This window comes from Cynocephalus volans, chromosome 11 (genome assembly GCF_027409185.1).
Source record: "Cynocephalus volans isolate mCynVol1 chromosome 11, mCynVol1.pri, whole genome shotgun sequence".
Taxonomy (NCBI): domain Eukaryota; kingdom Metazoa; phylum Chordata; class Mammalia; order Dermoptera; family Cynocephalidae; genus Cynocephalus; species Cynocephalus volans.
The window spans coordinates 63,165,289-63,187,976 of record NC_084470.1 but is presented as its reverse complement, the minus strand read 5'-3'; the positions used below and the strand labels follow the sequence as shown (position 1 = coordinate 63,187,976).

At 45.1% G+C, this 22,688-nt stretch overlaps 1 protein-coding gene across 3 annotated transcripts in view; it reads right to left on the bottom strand.

Moving 5' to 3' along the window:
- Positions 1-20,707, bottom strand: part of CACNA1D (calcium voltage-gated channel subunit alpha1 D) — a 300,823-nt gene extending 280,116 nt beyond the window's left edge. For all 3 annotated transcript variants that reach the window (XM_063113920.1, XM_063113921.1, XM_063113919.1), the window contains exons 1-3: positions 20,641-20,707; positions 18,376-18,685; positions 14,418-14,523 (exon numbers count right to left, since the gene is read on the bottom strand). In XM_063113920.1, coding sequence (XP_062969990.1) covers positions 14,418-14,523; positions 18,376-18,685; positions 20,641-20,707 — 483 coding nt within the window. The remainder of the gene's footprint in view (positions 1-14,417; positions 14,524-18,375; positions 18,686-20,640) is intronic.
- Between the last annotated feature and the right edge of the window lie 1,981 nt (positions 20,708-22,688).

The following is a 22,688-nucleotide window of genomic DNA, read 5'->3' as shown; positions in this document are numbered from 1 at the left end:
AAGCAGCTGCACTCTGGAGAGTGGGACAGGAGGGAGGGTCATCTCAAGCTTCAGATCTTATTGGCTTCTTCAGTCCCTCCCCACCCACCACCTCCTTCCCACAACCTCAGCCTCCCACTGCCCCCAACTCCCCAAGTGCAATTGCTGTAGCTGCACTGGAGGTTGTGGCTTTTCTTCTGCATAGGGCCCAGAGTGACAGTGGCACCATTTGTGTGAGACAGAGTGGAACTGGGACCCAAGGCCTCTAAAGGGATTAGAGTCCTCTCCTCAAAGTCACTATTTGAACAGACAATAAAGAAAGTGCCTTACATGTGTAGATTGCTTTGTAGATTACAAAACACTTTCACACATCCACTTGAACTTTTACTCCCTACTTTGTGACCGATGAGGAAAGCAGGGACCACAGAGAAGGAGCTCAAAGCCAGGACCCCCCAACTCCAAGTTCAGCATCTTTTCCATGACATTCCTCATGCTCACTGCTGGGCTCAGTGCTGGAGCAGTGAAGAGTATGACCACAGGCCCCGTTTATAATCTCATGGCTTTATTCCCTCAGAAAAGAGTTTTTTTGTTTTTAAACAAAAAACCTTGAGAAAAAGAGCCATTTAGTTAACACCTCTGAGCTTCATTTGTCTCACCTGCAAAATAGGGATGCTGGAAACCACTGCTTGGCTTGTATGAAGACAGACAAGAAAAGATGGATAAAGTGCTCAGCATGGTGCCTGGCATCAGAGGGTGCCAGCCAAGAGACACAGGCCCTGCTAGTTCACACACAGAGGCAAACACACTCCCACTGAACATCAGCATGGCCACGAATATCAGCCCCAGAGCCCCCATACTGTACCTGGCCTTACTGTTTTCAGTCACTGGGCTCCCTGCTGCTGACGACGCTGACCTTGACACCGCAGCAAGAGCAGCAGGCAGCACTTCTGCTGCCAGCAAGCCCTGAGCTATGAGCAGAAACAGGCCCCTGCTGAAGAAAAGGGAAGGGTGTGCTCCTCCTCCCACCTCCACAGACTGGACCACAATAAAAAAGAAAAAAAAAAAAAAAAGGAAAAAAACAAGGCCTGAGAAAGGCAACAACTATGGGAGAACATGGGGACTTACCAGCCATGGCTGTGACCATGGTTTTTAATAAAACCTACAGCACCTCAAGGGAGGAAACAGGAAAAGATTCTCCTAATGCTCAGATACTGCCAAACCCTGAACTTTACCAGGAGGCAAAAGACTCTCTGAGACCATCCTTGACCAATTCACTGATGTCTTCTGGTAAACCAGGGCTCACTCGCACTTTATTTCACTGACTCCTCACAAAGGTGGGACAAGGATTAGTGTCCCTGTTTTACAGATGAGGAAACCAAGGCCAAGGGAGGTAAGATCACTTGCTCAGTCATAAAGTTAGTCAGGGGCAAATCTGGGACCCGAACCCAGATCTGCCTTCCTCCAAGGTCTCTACTTTCCTCGGGACAGGACAGCACAGGCTAAAGAGCAGGGAGGGGCCAGGGCAGGCCCTAGAAACCTGAGAAAGGGACAATGAGATGAAAGGAAATTAATGGTACAGCACTCGCAGCTCCCAGAGGGTTCCCGTACAAAATCACTTTTAATCCTCACAACGATGCAAGGCAAGGGTTACTATTACCACTCCCATCTCACAGGTAAGAAAACTGAGGTCAGAGACCACATGGCAGAGAAGAACAAACAAGAACCTGGTTTCTGGTGAGCCCTGGCTCTGGCAAGTCACATCCATGTGTAAGCCTCGGTCTCCCACTAAATGACGTGCAGGAGACTCCACGATGCCAGGAACAGTGTGGTGAGGAGGGCCTAAGATGTGCACGCCCTCACTCTGCTGCACCCTCGCTGTTTGATCTTGGGAAAGCCATTTAACAACCCACGCTCAGCTGCCTCAGCTGTATGATGTGAATAGCACTCACAAGGTCACTGTGAGAATGAAATCAGACAATACAGTGGAAGCCCCATGCGGGCTGTGTGCGGGCACATGGGCATTTGTGATTGTTGTCATTATTCCAATTCTAAGAATCACACAGCTATCAGGCCGGAATTCCCCTGACATCAGTTTTGCTCCTTAGTTCTTGTTCTCTTTCCTCTTCTGAGCAACTTTTAAATCAAGAGATGATCAGGGGCTCCCACTTGGGCCAAGCAGAAAACAAGAGACAGCTGGTCAAGTGGATTCCAAGTTAGCTGAGGAAGTAGTATGTAGAAACACCACCACACCTCATGGGTAGCTGTTGAGCTTTGGATTTTATTTACCCTGGATCACTCTGTAAAAGCAGGCTTCAAACAGACATATGAAAAAATGCTCAACATCACTAAGCATCCGGGAAATGCAAATCAAAACCACATTGAGATACCATGTAACCCCAGTTAGGATGGCTAAAATCCAAAAGACTCTGAACGATAAATGCTGGCGAGGCTGCGGAGAAAAAGGAACTCTCATACATTGTTGGTGGGACTGCAAAATGGTGCAGCCTCTATGGAAAATGGTATGGAGGTTCCTCAAACAATTGCAGATAGATCTACCATACGACCCAGCTATCCCACTGTTGGGAATATACCCAGAGGAATGGAAATCATCAAGTCGAAGGTATACCTGTTCCCCAATGTTCATCGCAGCACTCTTTACAATAGCCAAGAGTTGGAACCAGCCCAAATGTCCATCATCAGATGAGTGGATACAGAAAATGTGGTACATCTACACAATGAAATACTACTCAGCTATAAAAACGAATGAAATACTGCCATTTGCAACAACATGGATGGACCTTGAGAGAATTATATTAAGTGAAACAAGTCAGGCACAGAAAGAGAAATACCACTTGTTCTCACTTATTGGTGGGAGCTAAAAATTAATATATAAATTCACACACACACACACACACACACACACACACAAACAGGGGGGGGGGAAGAAGATATAACAACCACAATTACTTGAAGTTGATATGACAAGCAAACAGAAAAGACATTGTTGGGGGGGAGGGGGGGAGGGAGAAGGGAGGGAGGTTTTGGTGATGGGGAGCAATAATCAGCTACAATGTATATTGACAAAATAAAATTAAAAAAAAAAAAAACAATAAAATCTACTTGACACCCAAATTTAAACTCCTCTAATCACTCCCATTTTTATGGGATGATTCCAGGGGTGCTTCAGAAGGTCAATGGAGGCCCGTGGTTTGCTAAAAACCTTTGCCCTGACTCCCTCCACCCACAACCCCCAATTCCCACCCAAGCCTGTAAACGCCTCTGGAGGGTGGGAATGAGGTGGTACAAAAACATTTCTGTGCAAGACCCCAAACCTAGTGTCTAAGCACTAACCAAAATCATGAATGTGACACCTGCCCAGAGAGACCCACCATGAGGTTGTGCCATCCTGGGGTCTCCATGAGTGTCGCCCTACTCCTCTGCTCGGTGTTTAGGTGCTATCAGCCTGTGCACCTGGACTTCCTCTCCAGCCTGAGCGTGAACACTAATGTCAGAAGCCAGGTGTGAATCCTTGGCCCTGCCAATTACTGGGGGCATGGCCTCGTGCAAGCAACTTAACCACTTTGAGCCTTGCTTCCTCACCTCTAAAATGAGGATTTTTATAACAGTATCTCCCTCATGGGTTTATGGTGAAGATTAAATGAGAATTAAAGGAGATTATAGATGGAAAGCCCACCTAGCTCAAAATGTCAGCTATGAGCTAGTTAACAAAGGTCATTACTGCCATGCCTCCAATTGTGGTCAAAAAGACAGGGCAAGCGAATTGCATAAAAACAGGATAACTGAGGCAAGACTTGCTGCACCTGCCAACCAGCTCTGCTGATTCTTTCCCACCCTGCTATATCCACTGGCCAGTTCCCTACCTCCATAAAATAATGAGGCTGTCTTAGGCCAAATGATTTCTGCAGGGTGGCATAAAGAAAATAACAGAATATTTTATGAAATTAAACAGAGGAGGGAGGAGCAATCAAAACTATCTTTTGGAAGATATACAAAGAAAAAAATGGAGGAGATAATTAAACATAGACTCAATGCCCAGCTTGCTTTGAAGAGACAATCTTTTGTCACTACTGTGCCTGGTATTCTCAGACCCTGCCCCTGGGTCAGATAGGACATGCCTGGCTCCAACCCAGACTCGTGGTTGTAACTGGAGTGAGTGGGAAGAAAACACACTGGGAGACAGAGGCCCTGGCCTCAATCCCCACGAGCCTCCTCTTTCACTGCATGACCCTAGTCACACTGCTAGGTCTGAAAAAGGAACAGATCCATCTGAAGGTCTCTGAGGTCCTCTCCAATCCCAACCTCACGGTGCCTATGAATCACCATTCAGGGTACATCAAAACCAGGCCATCCAACCTACTGTTGCCCCATCTGGCTTTAATGATGTCAATTAGTTTCTCCATTTGGCCAACCCAATATACCAAAGCTTTCTCTACCCGAACAACACTGTAGCACCCCATGTGGCTTTCTAGAAAAAGATTTATTAAACACCTCTCTTTTACCAAATTTTTGCGGGCTATCTCCACTTCCCCACATTCTAATTTAGAATTTTAGATGTTTTAATTTCACTGCCACCAGATAAAAATTCTGAAAAGAGCTTTAGATAGATTCATCATTAACTTATATTTCAATAATTCAGAATTTGTGTAAACCCAAAGAGAAGCTCACTTTTACATTCATGAAAAAAGGAGTAAGGGTCCAATTACTGGTATAAAAGGGCAGCATTTTACCTATTTAAGCTGTTTTTGTACAATTTAAAAGCAGTCATTTAAATTAAAAAAGTGTTTCATTAATCCCATTGTTATCTATTTACTGGAAGGCAGCTATGCTCACCACTATACCACCAACGCGCTCCGCTCGCATTATCTATTTACTGAAGAGCATTCAAGGATGTCTTCTTTTAAAACTATCGGTCACTTCCTTAGATTACATTAGAGTAAAATAATAAAACCACATCTGTTCAGAAACGGATTTTTTTGGGGGGGTGAGAGGTTCTTTGCATGAATTCACACTGTCCCTTTGTAGTCTGACAAACCAAGCTAGCACAGTGAGTGAATGTGTTTAATGGACTATAGTTTACACATAATAATGCTCAAAAAAGTACTGTATGAATGATTAAATGATAACTATGCTAAACTACTCATTTTTAATCTTCCCAGCTTTAGTTTGACACTAATTTATGTAATCAAAAAGCACAGTTCATATAGAATATAGAAGTGCTTTCATACCACAGTTTAATTTTGTGCCCTAACTGTTTAGAAAATTCATGAGTGCAGAGAACATCTGCTTGCACAGCATTTCTGACTCTCACAAAAGCACAGCGAAGACACGGCTCATCGTGTCCCAACAATGTGCCTTACACAAGGAGCTGTGCTGTAGATCCTCCTTGGATTTGGTTCCTAGAAAGCGCTTCTCTGAATGAATGTGGCTGCTTCCCTTTGCTGAGAGGATAAAAACCATGTAAGTTAGGATGAGCTCTCTTTTGCTGCAGCTGCCGGAAAACCTGAAGGCCAGTTCAGAGTCCGGGTGTCCGCTATCCATTCACCTCAAGCACCCTGGCAATCTACTTTGTTTCTATTCCCAAATGCCCCATCTTTTCATCAAATTCCATTTTCTAAACCACCTCAGAGCTTTTGAAAGTAGGAAGGGCATAAACCCTATATAAATTCCACAATTATAACAACATTTCACTGTGTGTGAAAATAAATGTTAATCAAAGAACATAGGATATCAGAAACATACCAAATTGAATATTTTTCTCCCCCAACTAACAGGGACATAAAGGCAGTATTCATCCTGAAATTAAACTGTAGCAAGCAAACATTCTAAAACTAAGACTCAGTTTTTGTGCTAGGAACTTATTTTGCCTATTAGCTGCCTAGAACGAATATTTCACTTGAAAGAAATGCAACACCCAAGTGCCTGTCACCCAAAGCAAGGGAAAGAATGGTCAGTTTTGCTACCTTTTATTTGGGTCACTGTGCAAAAGAGATTCCAAAAATCTAGCACTTGGGTTTGTGAACTTTCTGCTCTAACCAGATGCTCCAGATGCCTACCAACATCCAAAAGGCCAGACCCTACCCCTAAGATTTCCTTTCCTATAGACTAAGATACAAAACAAATGAGGTTCCTCATCAGAGTGAAAAGGACTGATGATCTCAATAAGATGTGGTGCAGGAGTAAAACTGCACAGGCTTTGTGGAGGACAATGTATAGCAAGTATGGAAATTTTAAATGCACGTACCCTCCAACCCAGAGAGTTTACTTCTAAATTCTTATCCCAGAGAAATGTTTATTGTATGCACTAAAAAGCACACACAAGTATATTCAATGCAGCATTGTTTGAAACAGCAAAACTTTTGCAATTAACCTAAATGCTCATCAGAAAGAGAACAATTAAATATACCGAGGAACATTCATATGTAGAATATTTTACAGCAACTAAAAAGTTGTTAGATCTCTGCATACAGCTATGGAAAGCTCTATAAGACACATTAAGTGGGAAAGAGGAAGATATATAATGCATACATTATGTCCCCACTTGCATGAAATTTAAAATATCCAAACTGTATATACAAGGATATTTCAAGGAAAAATAGAATTAGAAGATAATATGAATCTTCCCATGAATTTTTCTGCATTTATTTCAAAATGCACTAATTATATATACATACATACAGACAAACAGTGAAAACCAGTTCTGAAAGGACCACACCAAACTGTTTACCATCATTAGAATGAGCCGGATAGGTAAAAAGGGATGTTACTTTATCCATACGGTTTTAACTATTTAAAAGAACGTATTCATGTATTACTTGTGCAAATTTTGAGTGATGACTTATAAGAATGCAAAATATAAAAAGCAGATACAGCTGGCTGTTCTCTGACCCCCATGTCAGGGGTTTTCCTTAATGGAAAGGCAGCATCGGCATGGGGTAGAAGTCAGGGACACAGGGCTGGTATGCTCTGCATAGTAGGTCTCCATAAATATTTGTTGAATAAACCTTTACTTAACCTCTATTTAAACCTCAATTTCCTTTCTTATAAACAAGTGTCCTTGCAGCTCTAATGATAAATCTGAGAGTCTACCCTGTGCTAGATTTCCCCATGGACACAGGAAAATTACTGAGGTGGGGAAAGGGAAGGAGAAAGAGCCCAAGCCTCTCACCCAGCCTCTGAATTCCCCGGCAAAGCTAACAAGGCCACTTCCTCCCCACTTCCCAGGCTGGGTTCCTCCTGAGCCAGCCACACTATCCCTGAGCATTCTGCACCTGCCTTCCCTCCCTCCCTTGGGTCAGCTCCCCAATTCCCTCCAACCTGCCCCTCACATTCACTCATTCAATAATTTCAACAGATGTCCTGTGATTTCTAAAATTACCACCACCCAGCAGGGAGGAAGAAAAAAATAGCAGAAATAACTGCTTTGAGGTACTGGAGAAGAAGAAAGTCATTTTTCCCAGCCTGGGCAACATCTGGGGCCCTGCTTGGTTAAAACTACCAGAAGGCTTCCGACTACAAGATCTGTGTCGCGTGTAGCTGACTGATCCCCTTCAGGCAGCCCTTCCTCATCCCCATCTTTAGTTGATCTTGTTCTCACTGTCTCTTTCTCTGCACCATCCACTTCCAGCTTTGCCTGCCCAGCCAAATACCCTTACTGCTCACAAGAACCCTAGCTGAGAGAATACCAATCCCACTTGAATTAAAAAGGGAAAATACACTACACCACTTTCCTTGTTTCTATCACATGAGCAGAACAAGACTTGGGGGACACACCTTGTGACTGCTGACAGCAGAGTCCCAGGAGACTGAGTGTGGGAGGAGGCAGAAGTGGGGATGATATTATCTATTCCCCACCCCCAACCCCGCAGGCCCAGGCCCACCCCACCAACATTTCTCCCTATATCACATCCATCCACTTCACAGTAACACTGCACACAGCCCCTCCCTATAAGCCCAACCACCAGAATTCCAGAGCCTTTGCAATTTCTTTAGGAACTTTTTTTGGTGAGGAGCTGTTGGCAGTCTGTTCAGGAGTTTTCCCCCACCACCAGTATTTAACAAGACAAAATAGTCTCTACTGCTAGGCAAGTTGTCCCCTCTGTGTCAGGTATATCTCATATTTTGCAGACAGTTAAAAATTAAACAAATACTGATGGGGAAAGTTGAAACAAGCAAACTACCCACCAATCTACTACAGGGGTCTCTGTTTCTCACACAATCATTTTCTAGATACTGAACTTAAGCTGAGGTTGAGAAAGGAATGAATCTCCCCACATGCCCTCCCCAAGTGAGCTGAGCAGAATGCACCTTTAAGGCAGCATGTGAGGCTGACTTCCTGGAGGTCAGTCCGTCTGTGGCCTCTGAAACATGAAGGGTGGGGTGCAGGGATGGAAGCCTGACGACCTCTTTTAAGCCCCCCTTCCAGCTGTATCTGGTGTAATTTCTATCCTCTGGATTTTCAATTAATGGAGTTAATAAATTGTGTACATGTGCACACACATGCTTTCTTTTTTTCAGTTAAGCCAATTTGAGTTTCTGCAACTTGTAATCCAAAGATTTCTGGCTAATACTCCAATATACCCAGATATTCTCACTTTCAGATACTCTGAGCAGGGAGGTTCCACTGGATAAGGTGTGACGATAAAACAATGAGGTTCGCTTTTTAACAGACATACCAAACTAGTGAGGACCCCCATAGAATTCTTCCTCTTAAGGAACATTAATATAGCAAATCTGAATCCTTTAAGAGTTGGATTTTATTTTTGAAAAACCATCAATATTCAAAGCAATGTCTGTTCAATAAAAGATCAAGCCAGGTAACCTGTTCTTCATCAAAATGAGGTAAGACTTAACAAAAGAGATGCAGTTATTTGTATTGCACATAAACTGGTTCGCATTTTATTATTAGGAAACCGGCTCCAAGTAAAGTTTCACTGCACACGTCCATCTACCCTGTCATTCTGCTGCTCTCCCTCATCCAATCTTCACATGAAATGTGACGCACACACATCCACCCAAATACAACTAATGGACAACGTCAAACACAGAAGCCAGCATATGACTTAGGGATTCAAAGTATCCACAAGCACTTGCCTTTCTTCTCTCCAGCTCCAGGTTTAAAAGTGTTAGATTTGCCAAGAAAGGAAGATACAATTAAAGGCAAACTCTGACAGGTGTTTCCTAGGATTTCATTAATATTAGACAGTGAAAGTCAGCCTCTCAGTCAAACATTAATCATTAGCCAACTGTTGAAAATTAACTAATGATCTATGAAGATATATCATGGAGCCCTGGTGTGGCCATTCCTTTATTTAGTCAACCATTCGACACGCATTTCCTGAGGTATCTCTTGTAAGCCAGCACAGAGTGAAGTTCATAAGGAGACCTGAGTAGAACCCAGTCTCAGCCTCTAGAAACTCATATTCTAGTTTCATCCCAAGTCTCTCAACTAATCAGCCAAAGAGCCAGGCTGTCACCCCCCAAAGCCCATGTGCAGAACCAATGCACCACAAGCCACTTCCCCTATGTTATAAAACAACGTAGAAAGGGGGTGACATCTATGAGGAGGAGAATTTACCAGACTTACGGGAATCCAGAGGGAAAGCAAGCACTTGTACTTAGTCAGGGAGGGGTGGGAGGTGGGGAGTGGACAAGGATCAGAGAAGGCTGAACAGAAGAGGCAGCATATGAGCTATACTAGAAGAACAGATAGAACTTAGGCATGCAGAAATAAGAAAGCACAATTCAAAAGGAAATACCAACAGAACAAAGCCACTGTATAGACAAGGTATAGAACTAACACTCACCTCATAGGGGAAGCCCAATGAGCCAAATCACAAAAGTGTCTTTCAGATATTACAACTGACATCACTACATGCAAAAACTGCGAGATGCCAAGCTATGTAACTGTGCAGACCCAATGAACTTGCTTTTTAAGCCCAGCTAATGCTGTGCCCTGGGATCTCAGCCATGGAGGAGAGAATGCAATCAAAGTAGACCACCCCACAGCATTCCTGGCCACTGGAAGGCATCCAGTCCTGCTGACAAGCATCCACAGCCCATCACAGCTTCCCAGGGAGGCTCCCACCACTCTGCCACTCTGAGCCCTCAAACCAGAGCACCAAATGTACTAGACTGCTCAGCTCTGAAACCCAGCTCTGAGGGCAGCTTCAGCCAGAAGCACACAAGACTTGTCACAGACCCTAAGCTTTTTAAAAATAAATGTTTATCACTTCCCACCCACTCCCAGCTAAGGACCTCCAAGGAGTCCACAGAGGGACCTGCCACCCAAGAAAATCTTAAACATGGCTCAGAGGAAGGAACAGGTAAGGCGCTTCTCCTGAGAGAGCTGTTCACTTGGTGGTCATCAGCAACACTTATTTACTGAACATCTACTATGTACCATGGTGTCAGGCATGATTGGAGATTCAAAAATGGTTCGCTATGAATTGTATTCTGAAGATGCTTGGTAAGATAAAGATGTGCATTTAAATAACTAAAATATAGGGTATTTTATATGTGAAGTGCCACAGAGAAGTTCAGATAAGACTGTTCCTTCGGATTAAGGTCAGAAAATGGCTCATGGAAAAGACACCATTTGAGATTATTCTTGGGTAGCTGAGAGGACAGTGACATGTGAAGCAGCCGTAGTAGGGAGGAGGATGTGCTTCAAATGGAGAAAACAGTGGAGGAAAAGCCAGGGGGTGGACAAGTAGGGGAGGGCTGTTGAGGAACTTTTGGTGCACAAATGGGGGGTGGGGAGAGGTATGAAGGAGAGAAGTTGGGGGAAAACCAAAAAAGGTTGGAGCACACCAAGCTGGACCTGGCCATGGGGTCTGGCCTTTCCTCACTGGGTAGGGACAGCGACTGAAGCCCCAGGGTCACTTCTCTAACAAAAGCCGTCTGACGGTGGAGCCATCTGAGGTATGAATGGAGAGGAAGGAGAACACGTGAGGGGTTTTGCAGAGGCAAAATGTCAACGGGCCAAAGTCACAACCAAACAAACAGGCCTCAACAACAAGATGAGAAAAGGGGCAAGAAAGGGGTCAAGACTTAGTAAAACTTTTTTGTTCGGTTTAACACACATTTATTGAGAACCTGTTAGGAGCCAAGCACTTTGTAGATAAAGGGACAGAGAGGCATGAGCCAGGGGCCTGGCCCTCCAGTCACTGAGTGCTGGTTTAGAGGTGGTGCAGGCACTAGGAGAGACCAAGGAAGGTCTGAACTGGGAGAAGATGATCCCTATTTTGGACATTTTTAACTTGAGGCAGTTCAGCATGACAGAGGACTAGGAGGTAGCCTGGGGGTGGAAGAGTACCAGGAACAGGTTGTACAGACTACAAACTGTTCAACCATGTCAGTCTGCTTGTGAGAAGCTGAAGTTTGAAAATATGAAATAAAGCATTTATTTATCACAGTGCAGCATAATAATGTAATCATCCCCATTTTGACGCTTGATTCAGAAGAGCTCCCCTTCGGCGTGCTAAGAAGAAAATAAAATAAATGAAATATGCCTTCAGTAAGTGGAACTGAGGAAACACTGCTACTGACTGAACTAGGAGGAATATTACTGTGGGAACTGAGTTGCACCGTTTCCATGGCTTCAGCCTCCACTAGTCCCCGCAAAGTCCACAAATGAAAGCTGCATAGAAACTTGAGACTGTTTATGTAAAGAAAAAAAAAAAAAAAAAAATCTAACCCTGGGAAAACTCGCTACCCCCAAGGTAGTCTTCAAATCCCCAAAGCTGGCTGAGTTACTTACAACCCAGACCAAACACACATTGGACCAATGGGAATAGCCACGTTTCTTCTCCAACAAATGTAATAATTTCACTACAAATGACCTGTAACAGGCAGAAACATCATCCCTAAAGCTGGCTCTGAACCTCACTCTAAGTGCTCAACATACACATTTCCCATGGAGCTATCAGGCAAAAAAACCACCAGCTCCCTGATACATATGGTTTTGCAACCCTTATCAGCCTTTGCCCTTTGTTTTGCCATTCATATGAAATGAAAGGTATTTGCTACAGATGAAAAATAAGCTTCGTTCAGCTGCCTCTAAACCGATCCCAAAAATAGAGCAATCACTTTGGTACAAATTGGGTCAAACGTATAAAAAAAAAAAAAAAAAAAAAACCCAGCTCCTGGTGGGAGGACCAACATGGCATGGGACCTTGCTAAGAGTCAGGGGGAAATCCACAAAAATCTTCCCTTCCCACAGTGGGAAAGGAAGCATTTAAGGAGTCAGGCAGAGTATGAACCCATCTGGCCACATAACCATCCAAGTGAAAGCAAGACCGGAATGTGAAAGCCATGAGTTTCAGAATACTTAAGACGTCAAAGGAATATATGCTGGTTTTTAGAAAGGCCTGCCAAATTAACACACTTCCCACCTCCCTCCCTAAAAAAAAAAGTCCCGTTAAGAATTGTCAAGAATGGATCCACTAGGGAGGGGTTGCAAGGGGGAAGAAGATTTATCCATTTCCTGTTCTTTATTCCCCCACTTCTCAGCTGAGAAATCCAAATGATCTGACAGCACTTACATCAGTGCCCTGAATTTCCCTGGGAAAAAATCAGAATATTAATTGGCTTACACATGCAGCTACATTAATTATTCCATTGATCTGAATTAATCTGCCTTTCTAAAAGGTATTTATTTTCTAAGTTTGTTTAATCATGTTCTCTTGAGCTACAAAAAAGCAACAAACTGGGTCACCATCCACGTCGTTAAATTTGGTAACAAGGCTAACACCATCTGTGGCCCTGACTACGATGATCTATCTCCATTGATGGGAGGATCTTCACTACTTCTGCTTTTCCTTGAAAATGATAATTTAATGTCACATGTCTATAACCAGATCAAAGCTACTTAAAATGACCAAAGTTACATAAAAACTCTCTAGCAAGGTATAAATGTATCCTAACAGTAAGTGTTTACATGTGTATCCATTTACAAGTGTATGTTCAGCAGAAATATCCAATTTTTTTTTAATTCCCTAGAAATCAAACTACCAAAGCCCAAATACAAATAGACATCATGTTCCATCTGAAATATGCCATAACATTTTAAATGTAACATGATATCCTGTACATAAATCCTTAAGGCTTACTCACAAGAGCATAATTTCACTATGTTCAGAAGCCAGCAGAGCTCTCCCACACAAGGGAGAGACTAGTGAGTCTGCCTTTAAAACACTCGCTCAGTTATGAACATCCAGCCCTGCTACAATACAGCTTGAACATGCAAAACCAAAAACAAACAGAACTAGCTAAAAGAGGAGAAAGCAAGACAACAGAGTTGCCTGTTACCCAGCATTGGCTCCCACCGTTCTGCATGGCTTCTGATTATAAAGGACCAATCCTTGCAAGAAGGATGCTGCAGCAGCAGAAAAATTCTGAAATGGCTTCTGAATCACCAGAGAAAGATTACTGAATGTCAGAGGCAGAGACAATCCTAGTGATCTTCTTATCCTATCCCCTTCGTTGCCAGGCGGATGAACGGCAATGCAGAAAGGGGATAAGAAATGCCCCAAAATACAACTAGTTGACAGCCAAGTGGGACAAGCTCTTAGTCCTAGTCTAGTGCTCTTTATTGCCTTTTGTTGTTTTAAACTATATCAACCTTTCCCAAAGGAAGTTCCATGGAACACTGGTTCCGTGATGTTAAAGTCTTCTGCCAAAAAAAATGTTTAAAGAATTCATGACCAATTACTTTAAGGGACTAGCTGAGTTAAACAAAATGAAACGTGTTTTTTAACTGCAAAACTTCCCAGAGCTTTTACTAAGCCAATGTACACTATAAATCTATAAGAGGACAATAAAGGATATGGAAGTATCCCCATTTACTTAACAACAGAATCATTTTATCTCGGGGCATTTCATAGGACTTAAGAGGAGGAACTTCAATACTATACTATATAATTCTCCAAATTATGCTCTATGTATTTTATTAGTTTTGTTGTATTCTACTTCTCTGAAAACTAACAGTTCATGTACAAAATCTATGATAATTCTCTACTTACCAGAAAAATTGACCAAAGTACCCACCACTACAAATAACACTGGATTTTTTTAAAAAGCTAATACTATCAAGAAAACAATGGTAGAAAGATAAAACCTATGGGGAAAGAAAAGTTACTTTAAAATCTACTACAAATCTTTTCCATAAAAAGTTCCTCATCTATTTGTACAAGATTCATGACTTTAAACACTTTCATTCAGTATAAGTTGAAGAATACAGGTCAAAGAAAAAACAAAATAAAACAAACAAAAAAAAAACCCCACTGTTGCAAAGCTCCAGGAAATATGACATGCATGGCTATAAACTTCAACCACCCAGAAAGCCAGCTGCCAGCCTCAGTATACAGGCAAAACGATAACCATACACCAGGATAAGCAGGAACTCTAAGGACACTTACCAAGTTATGATTTGTTGAATTAGAATCATCTTCAGGGAATGGGATGTAAATAGCTAAGGCCACACAATTGGCAAAAATAGCCAATAATATAAATATGTCAAATGGTCTGAAAATTTTTGTTAAGGTATATATGTGTTATACAAACATAAACCACCTCTCTCATCACACTCTCAATCACACCACTTCTGAATCACTTTTAAAATGAAAATGACATACACACATCATTCTCCAGCTGACTGCTGTAGCTACGAGGCGTTCAACAGAAGGAATCGTCAGTGGTCACCTCACAGTAGACTTTTCTATCAAATGACTCCTCCATGTCCTTTTCTTCTGCTGTAAAGGTCATTTTTTACTCATTCTTCTGCTCTACCTTGTCTATTAAAACCTGAATGTATATCCAATTAAGGCACTGTGTGAACCAGGTTTCTGCTTCTTGTAGCTTTAAAAGTGACAAGAGCCTTACTAAATTACTGGCTGTTGTAGATACAAAGAAGTCATCATGGGATAAATCTTTTCCACAGATCCTGGCCTCCACGTGTTAGAGCCATTTTCTTGGTGGGGTCGGTCTAGATCTCCTGTCTGGACTAGGACAGGCCAAGTCTCTCAGACCATCTGCATTCTACCTGTGACTCTCTCATGGCGTGTTTTGATACCTCACACGCTGTGACAAGCTAGCCAGGCTTCTGCTAGCTCCCTCCTCTGTTTTCTCTACTAGAATAATCAATAGCTATAACTGTTTCAGATTAGAGCTGGACTAGAGCTCAGTTTAGAATGTGCTGTTACCGTGTTCAATTTATAAACAAATTAAATTGGAAAGTCACAAGAAATCAGCACCAGACACTTTTAAGGTAGGCTTAAACAATTCTAAATCTTGGGGGTCAGTCTGGAAGAATCACTTTGAGATCAGCCTTCAACAGATACTTACTTAAACATTCTGGTGTTATTAAGAGACACTGCCAAAACTGGCGATACAAAATTTAACATCTGCCAAAATGACTGTTTTTCTTCTTTCGGTTTTCAGCCTTTCCAAATGTGAGGTTTCATGAGCACCAACCTAATCTGCAATTCCTGGACTTGATTTTACAACAGTGCTTCTCCATATATTCACCCAGTAGAGGCAATGCCACTGGTTTAACTAAATACCTCGCGGTACTGAAGATTCAAAAATATAAACAGACTATTCTCCATTCATCCTGATGCCCTTCTGAGAAATCCAAAATTGCTGCAGGAAACAAATATACTCCTTACCTCTCTGGAGATATTTTGAGTTTCATAAAACCTCAGCAGTTCAATAACTTATTGAAATAAGGACATGAATAATATTATTCCTTTACTAATTTTGATGGGTTTAGTTTTTAAGCCAGTTAGCTTTAATTCATATTGATTCTCTTAACTCATCTAGTATTATAATTGTAAAATCTTTTATCCAGGGATCCAATGTTACACAATGTTTTCTTACACAGTTCACCGTAAGAAAACTTCAGAATCTTTTTCATTTTTCCTCTTAGCAGCTCCCCACTGAAATTTTAAAAGTCAATGCCCCAGTGTTATTCTCTACAGAAACACACTTAGTCTGTCCCCTCCGCCACACCATCATTCTTCCTTTTCAATTTCCCAATACCTAAATGATAAACTAGCAAATCTGAAAAACAGTAACACTGTTCAGGAAGGCTAAACATAAGGTGTACAAGGGGCCTTCAAAAAAGTTCATGGAAAGATTTGTATTATCTTTCAATTCCACTTTTCCATGAACTTTTTGAAATAGCCCCAAGTTTTTTTCTTTATGTTGGTCCAGTTTCAGTTTCCAGGTACTGGTAGATACAATCTCACTGCCACAAGTTTTTCATAGGCGAAGCAGAACAGAGCAATAGAGAAATAGATGGGTCTGACCTAATAATTCCTTCAGATGAGGAGAAAACCCTAGCTCCCCCAGCGTGCAGGACACTGTGCCTTGCCTGTCTGTAAAATCAAACTAGACTCTCACTCTCCCAGTGCTGCCTGGGCCTGACAGAGCTGTCTGTGAAAGGATTTCTATAACCTGCCCCCTGAATTAGAAGGAAACTGTCATTCGAAAAACAAACAAATGGATCACATATCGTTTAAGGACCTATCTGTTCTGCAAACTGTCCTATTTGTAAGCAGGCTTCTCCCTGAATTGGCAGCCACATCCCCTAATTCCTGTACACATGCATCTGGCAACTCAGGAAAGGGAGACAGGAGTGTGATCCAGGAATTCACTCTGTACACATAAATTGCTATGTACAAATTACTGTGCACAAAGAGAAACAGCATTGGGCCTCCCACCTCACTCCACATCAAATTAATGACCCCTTTGAGAGGTATCTGCTTCCTGAGAGTCATGTCAAGTCAACCTGAGGAAGAGGAGATCTTTCTGGCAAAGTGCAGCCACCGCTCATGACTTGTGCTGCCACTGAGGCATACCCTGATTTACCTAGCTCCCTTCTGGCCTGACACAAGTGTTCTGTTCTCAGACTAGAGAAGAACTTAAAAAGAAAATACACACAAACAACCCCAGCTATGTGAGAGACACCATAGCTCAACTCTAGAGAAGAGACATCTGTTCTAAAATGAAAAAGCACATGAAACCCCTTGAATCCTGCCCTAGCAGTTAGCTACTCTCTCCAAAACCTTTCTAGACAGTTACCTCATTTTAACTCCTGTTCATGAGCAGGGAAAATAGCCAGCTAAGACAGAAGGCATGCAAATAGCTGCCTAGCTGGGTACTCAAATTATAAGGAGGTTTCAGCTCCACTTTCTAGCCGGCCACCAACATCCTCCCCACCATCCTTCTGGGCCTGGTGGTGGAAGCCCTATATTCAAACTCCTTCCTACGGTTAAGAACTGCTCTAAGGCCCCTGTCAGCCCCAAACACACTTCTGGGGAAAGGATATGCTTTATTTTAACCAGACCAAATGAATCATCTAATTAAAAAGCCATTTGCTCAGTAAGAAAGCCTCAGACAACCTTTCCTGAGGAATGGGAGTAACTGGGGCCTGGCCTGTAGATTTGAGGAAAGGGATAGCAGGCAGAGCACAATAGTGTTCTGAGATCTGGGACGTGACAACCATCCTGGGGTATTTGGAGTTCATTTTTAAAAATACAAGGGAGACACCCAGAAATGTAACTCCAGGCCAAGGACACAGACAGAATTTTTTATAAAGGCAGCAACTGCAAATTCCTCCACTGAGAGGGCTGTTCTATAACTCACAAGGGCTCGGGGAAAGAGGCACAACAAAACCCTCCCTTCACAGGCTCCCTCACCTTCACATTTCAAATGCTTTTTGCGAACTTGTCAAAAGGAAATTCCAGAAAGTCATAGCATTGATCAGCAAAAAAAAAATCAAAAGTTGTCCCCTCCCTGTGAAGCAACTGTTCATATTTGTAGCTATTTGAACAATTAGAATCACCAAATGTCAGGGCTAGAAGCAACTTTAGCATTAACCATAGTTGCAGAAGCAAATTGCAAACATCAGAAATGAGAAGATTCCACTAAAGGTCAAAATGTATTCACCTCCAGTAGAGTCTCACACAGTCTGTTTTCTTTTTTTTTAATCAACATAACTTATTTGCAATAAGTTCAATGCATACCACTACCCAAAAACAAGAGTGGATTTAAAACTAACCCTCTAGTGTCCAATGACTGAAGGTTAGTTTCATACCTTAATTATCTACCACTTTGAAGTTTTAGGCTGCCACTCCCCACCTCCACCACTCACACACCCCCAGACCGTAGGCTAACTATATTCACAGAGCCACTGCTCGGCAACCCAAGCAGACAGGAAGGTATATACAATGAGACCCCTTCTATACAGCTTCTTCTGTTGCTCACATTCCCAAACTGCTACGGCTTTGTAAGCATCATTCCAGAAAGCAAATCCGTTTAAAGAACAGATGGTAAAAGAGAAAATGAGAAACACTTCCCCCCAAAAAAGGATACTTCCATTCCACTATACTAATGCAGGCTCTTCGGATGGGGTTATTGAGTGATAAACAGAAAAGGGCACGGGCAGGTCGGCTGTTGGACGAGTTACCCTGTTTTTTGCTCTTGGCGTATTGCTGACGTTTTCTTTGGGAGAGAGATCCTACAGGTGGGGGTGCAGAGGTGCTCATAGTTTGGGCAGCCTTGGCTTGTCTAGCAGCATCGATTGCAGCTTGCCAAGACAGGACAGTTTGCTTGGAGCTATTCGGCTGAGAAGTTGGTCCTTCACCAGAAAGAGGGAATCTGGTGCCTCTTGCATAGTTTGCCTCTGGGGAGAAAGAGAAAAAGAAAGATTTAAAAAAAAAAAAAAAATGAGAATCCAGTGTATGGAGCAGGGGGAGGGAAAGCAAAGGTTGTCTCCAATCAATGACAAGGGGAATCACTCCTATGTTTCCATTTTAACCTCATATCCTATTTTTCAGAAGCAGGGGTTTGGTCAGCCAGAGCAAGAAAAGCCCAGGAGCTCTGGTCTGTCAATCACACAGGATCATTGCTGCATCACCAACCAGGTTAGTTCTCCACATCCATGTCTTCACTAGGAGTCTTTCAGTGCATTTCATTCCTTCTGACAAACTGAGGTTATTCGCACATCTATTCCACATCTTTTCTGACTTTTAAAATCCGTTATCTCTAATGAGATACATACAACAGTTTTTCTCTAAAACAACTACCACGATCACCAAAAAAAAAAAAAAGGCAGTGCCAATAATTCAATAGTCTTAATCATTTTCAGGGTGTTACTCCAACATCTTTCCACTGCCACAAATGCAATTTTTTAGCATGGAAAAAAAATCCTCCACTGGCACCCAGGCAATACCAAAAGCCCCATAACAAATATCGAGATTATGCACTGACACTTCCTGCAAATGAAAATTCATGATGCTAGGGACTCATTTCCTCCACAGGCTTCTGAAAACAGAAAACATCTTTAGGGCTTTTTTGCATTTTAAATTGCAGCAGCATCAGCCAAGCCAGCATCCAGAAAGACAAGGCAGTCAGCCTGCACCCCTACACCTAGGACAGACAGGTTGGATTAAGCCAGGGGCCCTCACGGCCTAAGCAGGAATCACCTTGGTGCAGGCTGGCATCCAGTTGCACACAAGGCAGAAACCCGAGAGGGCTTCGTGTGCCAAGCCCCCATCAGCTTTGGGTCAGGCCACCGCCGGGGCAGGTCTCCCAGGCACCTACAAGCTTTCGGCCACAGCCTCTTCACTGAGGCAGAAATCAAAGCGAGAGAAGTGGCAGAGAGGTAGAGAAATGGGCGTTTGCAAAACCAATTATTGCTAAGTAAAGAGTCAACGCAAGCACATGTCTGCCTGCCAGCCTGAGAAGGGGGCAGAGCGGGCCGGCAGCAGTCAATCGGAGCCCGGAGTCCGGGGATTAGTCGTGCCAAGCCTTTCCCTTGGAGAGCGCTCACCCGGAAAGGCTTCGAGCCAACCGGGGTTGGGGGGGCACCGGCAATCTCCAAAGAGAGCCTGGCTAGCCAGGAGCTGCTCCAGCCTCCCTCGACCCAGCCCTGGACGGCCGGCGTGGAAACTGCACGTGGTGCCCGGGCCGGGGCTGGGGAGGGGAGACCCACAGCGGCAGCGACTCCCCGGGCATTGCTAGGTTACCGACGTGTGCACAGCCGGCGCTGGGAGCAGGAATACACGCTCCACCCGACCCCTTCCCCGAGATGCCGAGCCCGGGCCTCCCCCGCGATGGGAGGGGTGTGCTTCACCCACCGGCGCGAAGGGTAAAACCGGGCAATCCTAGAATTTTCCGAATGCCACCAGGGACCTTATTCCTAGTAAACCAGGGGGCGTGGGAGGAGGGAAAGGCGACAAGAGGCTGGAAATGGGGCTCAGGCTGAAAACTAACAGCCCCCCCCTCCATCGCTGGGGGGCATTGGAGGAAAGTTGAGCCTGAGGACACTGAACCCGAATCACCTCGACTCGCTGCCCCTCTGGCTGCACAGTACTCTACATACTCACGGCCGCCCCCACCCCACAAATGCAGAATTAACTCTGACATTCAGGGCCTGAAGGGGGGAACCGAGTGGCTGTCAACGCATCTCCCGGCTCTATGTAGATGACACCGAGCTAGAAGCATCCTCGCCAACCCCCTCAACCCACCCAGCGCATCGGAGATGGGGGTTGGGGGGAGAAGGAAGAGGGGGTGGGAAGAGGAGGACCATGACAAGGATGAGATTTGGCAGCGGGTGCCCGGTCTCTGGCTGCTCACCGTTCGCGTGGTCCGCTTGCTGCTGCCGTTGATGCTGCATTTTTTTCATCATCATCATCATCATCATCCACGAACATTTATTGAGCGCCTACTGTGTGCAGGGCACTGTGCTGGGCGTTGGGACGGGGGAGGAATGGGTAAGGGGGTTACCAATAGGTAGGAGCCACGGTCCCTGCCCTTATTCTCGCTTCAGCAGGGGGTGGGGAGGGACGGGGACAAATAACAGAAAATAAGGATAATTTATAAAAAATAAAAATTAAAAAAAAAACACTCGCCACCCACGCTCCGTCTTTCTCAAAAATGGAGCAAAATAAACTTTTTAAAAAAATAAAATCAGATGTATATATTATAATAATATATACACGTAATTTTTTGCTGCAAAGGAGAATTGGCTTGGTCTCCTCCACTAGCGGAGGGACGGCGCGACGATGCCGGCCCGGCCGCCGGGGCCGCCCGGAGCGCCCCCCATGCCCGCCCGCCCGTCCGCCCGCCCGCCGCGGTGCCCGCCGCCGCCGCCGCCGCCGCCGCCCGCGCCGCCGCTGGCTCGCGACCGCGGGCAGCCCGAGCTCACATCCGGGGACGGAGGCGCTCGCTCGCCCGCCCGCCCGCTCAGCGCCCGCCGCGCCGCGCCGCACGCCGGCTTCGCCTTGGCGACGCTGCGCGCCCGCCGCCGCCGTCCCCCGCCTCCCCCCGCCCGCCCCGAGCCTCCCACGGGCCCTGCCGCGCCTCGGCTGTCGGCCGCCCGGCACGGGGCTCTCCCGCACGGCCCGCGAGCTCGGCGTGGCCGCCGCGTGGGACTCGGGGCGCCGCCACCCGGCCTGGCTCGGCTGACCTGCGCGCTCCAGCCGCGGCCGCCCGGTTAACCCCCTCCGCGCCGCAGGGTGGGCTCTCCCGCTTCCCCCGAAAGAGGCGGGCGGCGCCCGTGGATCCCGCGCCGGCGGTGTGCGGATTAACCGCTCCTCCCCCTGCATTTCTTGGGGAGGGGGTTTCGCCCGCCAGGCTCCCGCGGCCGGCCTGGGCCGTCCGCGTCGTCGTCCCTGGGCGCACACCTGGAGGAGGCCCCGCCCCCCGGGAGCACAGGTGCTAGCGGCTGTGGTCGCTGCGGTATCTGAGCGCACTCTTCGCGGGGCTCTGGCTGGCTTCCTTACTCCTCCGGAGCCGGGCAGGACCCCATACCCCTTCCTCCGGCTCTTTCTGATTGCAGAGGAATGGGGGAGCCCGGCTCTCTAGAGAGCACTCACCGCCCCAGGTAACTGCCTTTAGCTCTAACCGGATTTCTAGAGCGCCCCCACCCTTCTCCCCAGACCCCGGCCCTGCGCCCCCAGCCCTGGCACCGGGTCTGGCCTCGAGCTCTGGGAACGGTGGGGTGAAGAGAATTCCTCCCCCTCACGTACACCCCACCTCCCTTCTCCCTCTCTCCATCTCTCCCCACTTGTGTTGGAGGCAGGTACAGGGAATGAAAACCAAGGTCTTTCAAACCGCGGTGTTGCTCAAAGGGATACGGCTGCTGGAACTGTTTATTCCCATCTGGGAGCTGAGGAGAGTACTTTGTCTAATACCTTCGCTGTCTCATATTTGGGATGGGGGAGGCTTGCAAATGGCAGCTCCTGTATAGAGAGGAAGATACTGTATCTCGTGGGTGACTGATATTTTTCATTTAGCTTTGTGCTGGCTGTTGGAAGGACGTCTGTTTTTTTACTTCACAGGATTCGATTTATTTGCTTTTGTTCCTATCTGCATGTTCCTACAGCGTTTTAGAACGTTTGATAACTGTCTTTAAAGCAAAAACCTCAGCGTGAAATAAGAAAATAAGAAGTGTTTATGGGAAGGTGTTCTACGCCCAGAGAAGACACACTGGGCATTCTCAATTGTTGGGGCACCTGGGAAGAAAGAGTGGGGACCAGACAGAAGACTCTCCAGGGGCCTTCCTGAGAGGCCTGTCCTCTGGAAGGGAAAAAACAACCAGGCTCTTGTCCTTTTTTTCTTTTTTGGAGAGAGGAGAAGCAGGGAGATAGCCGTGTGGCCTACCAGTAATGCTCATTTAAAGC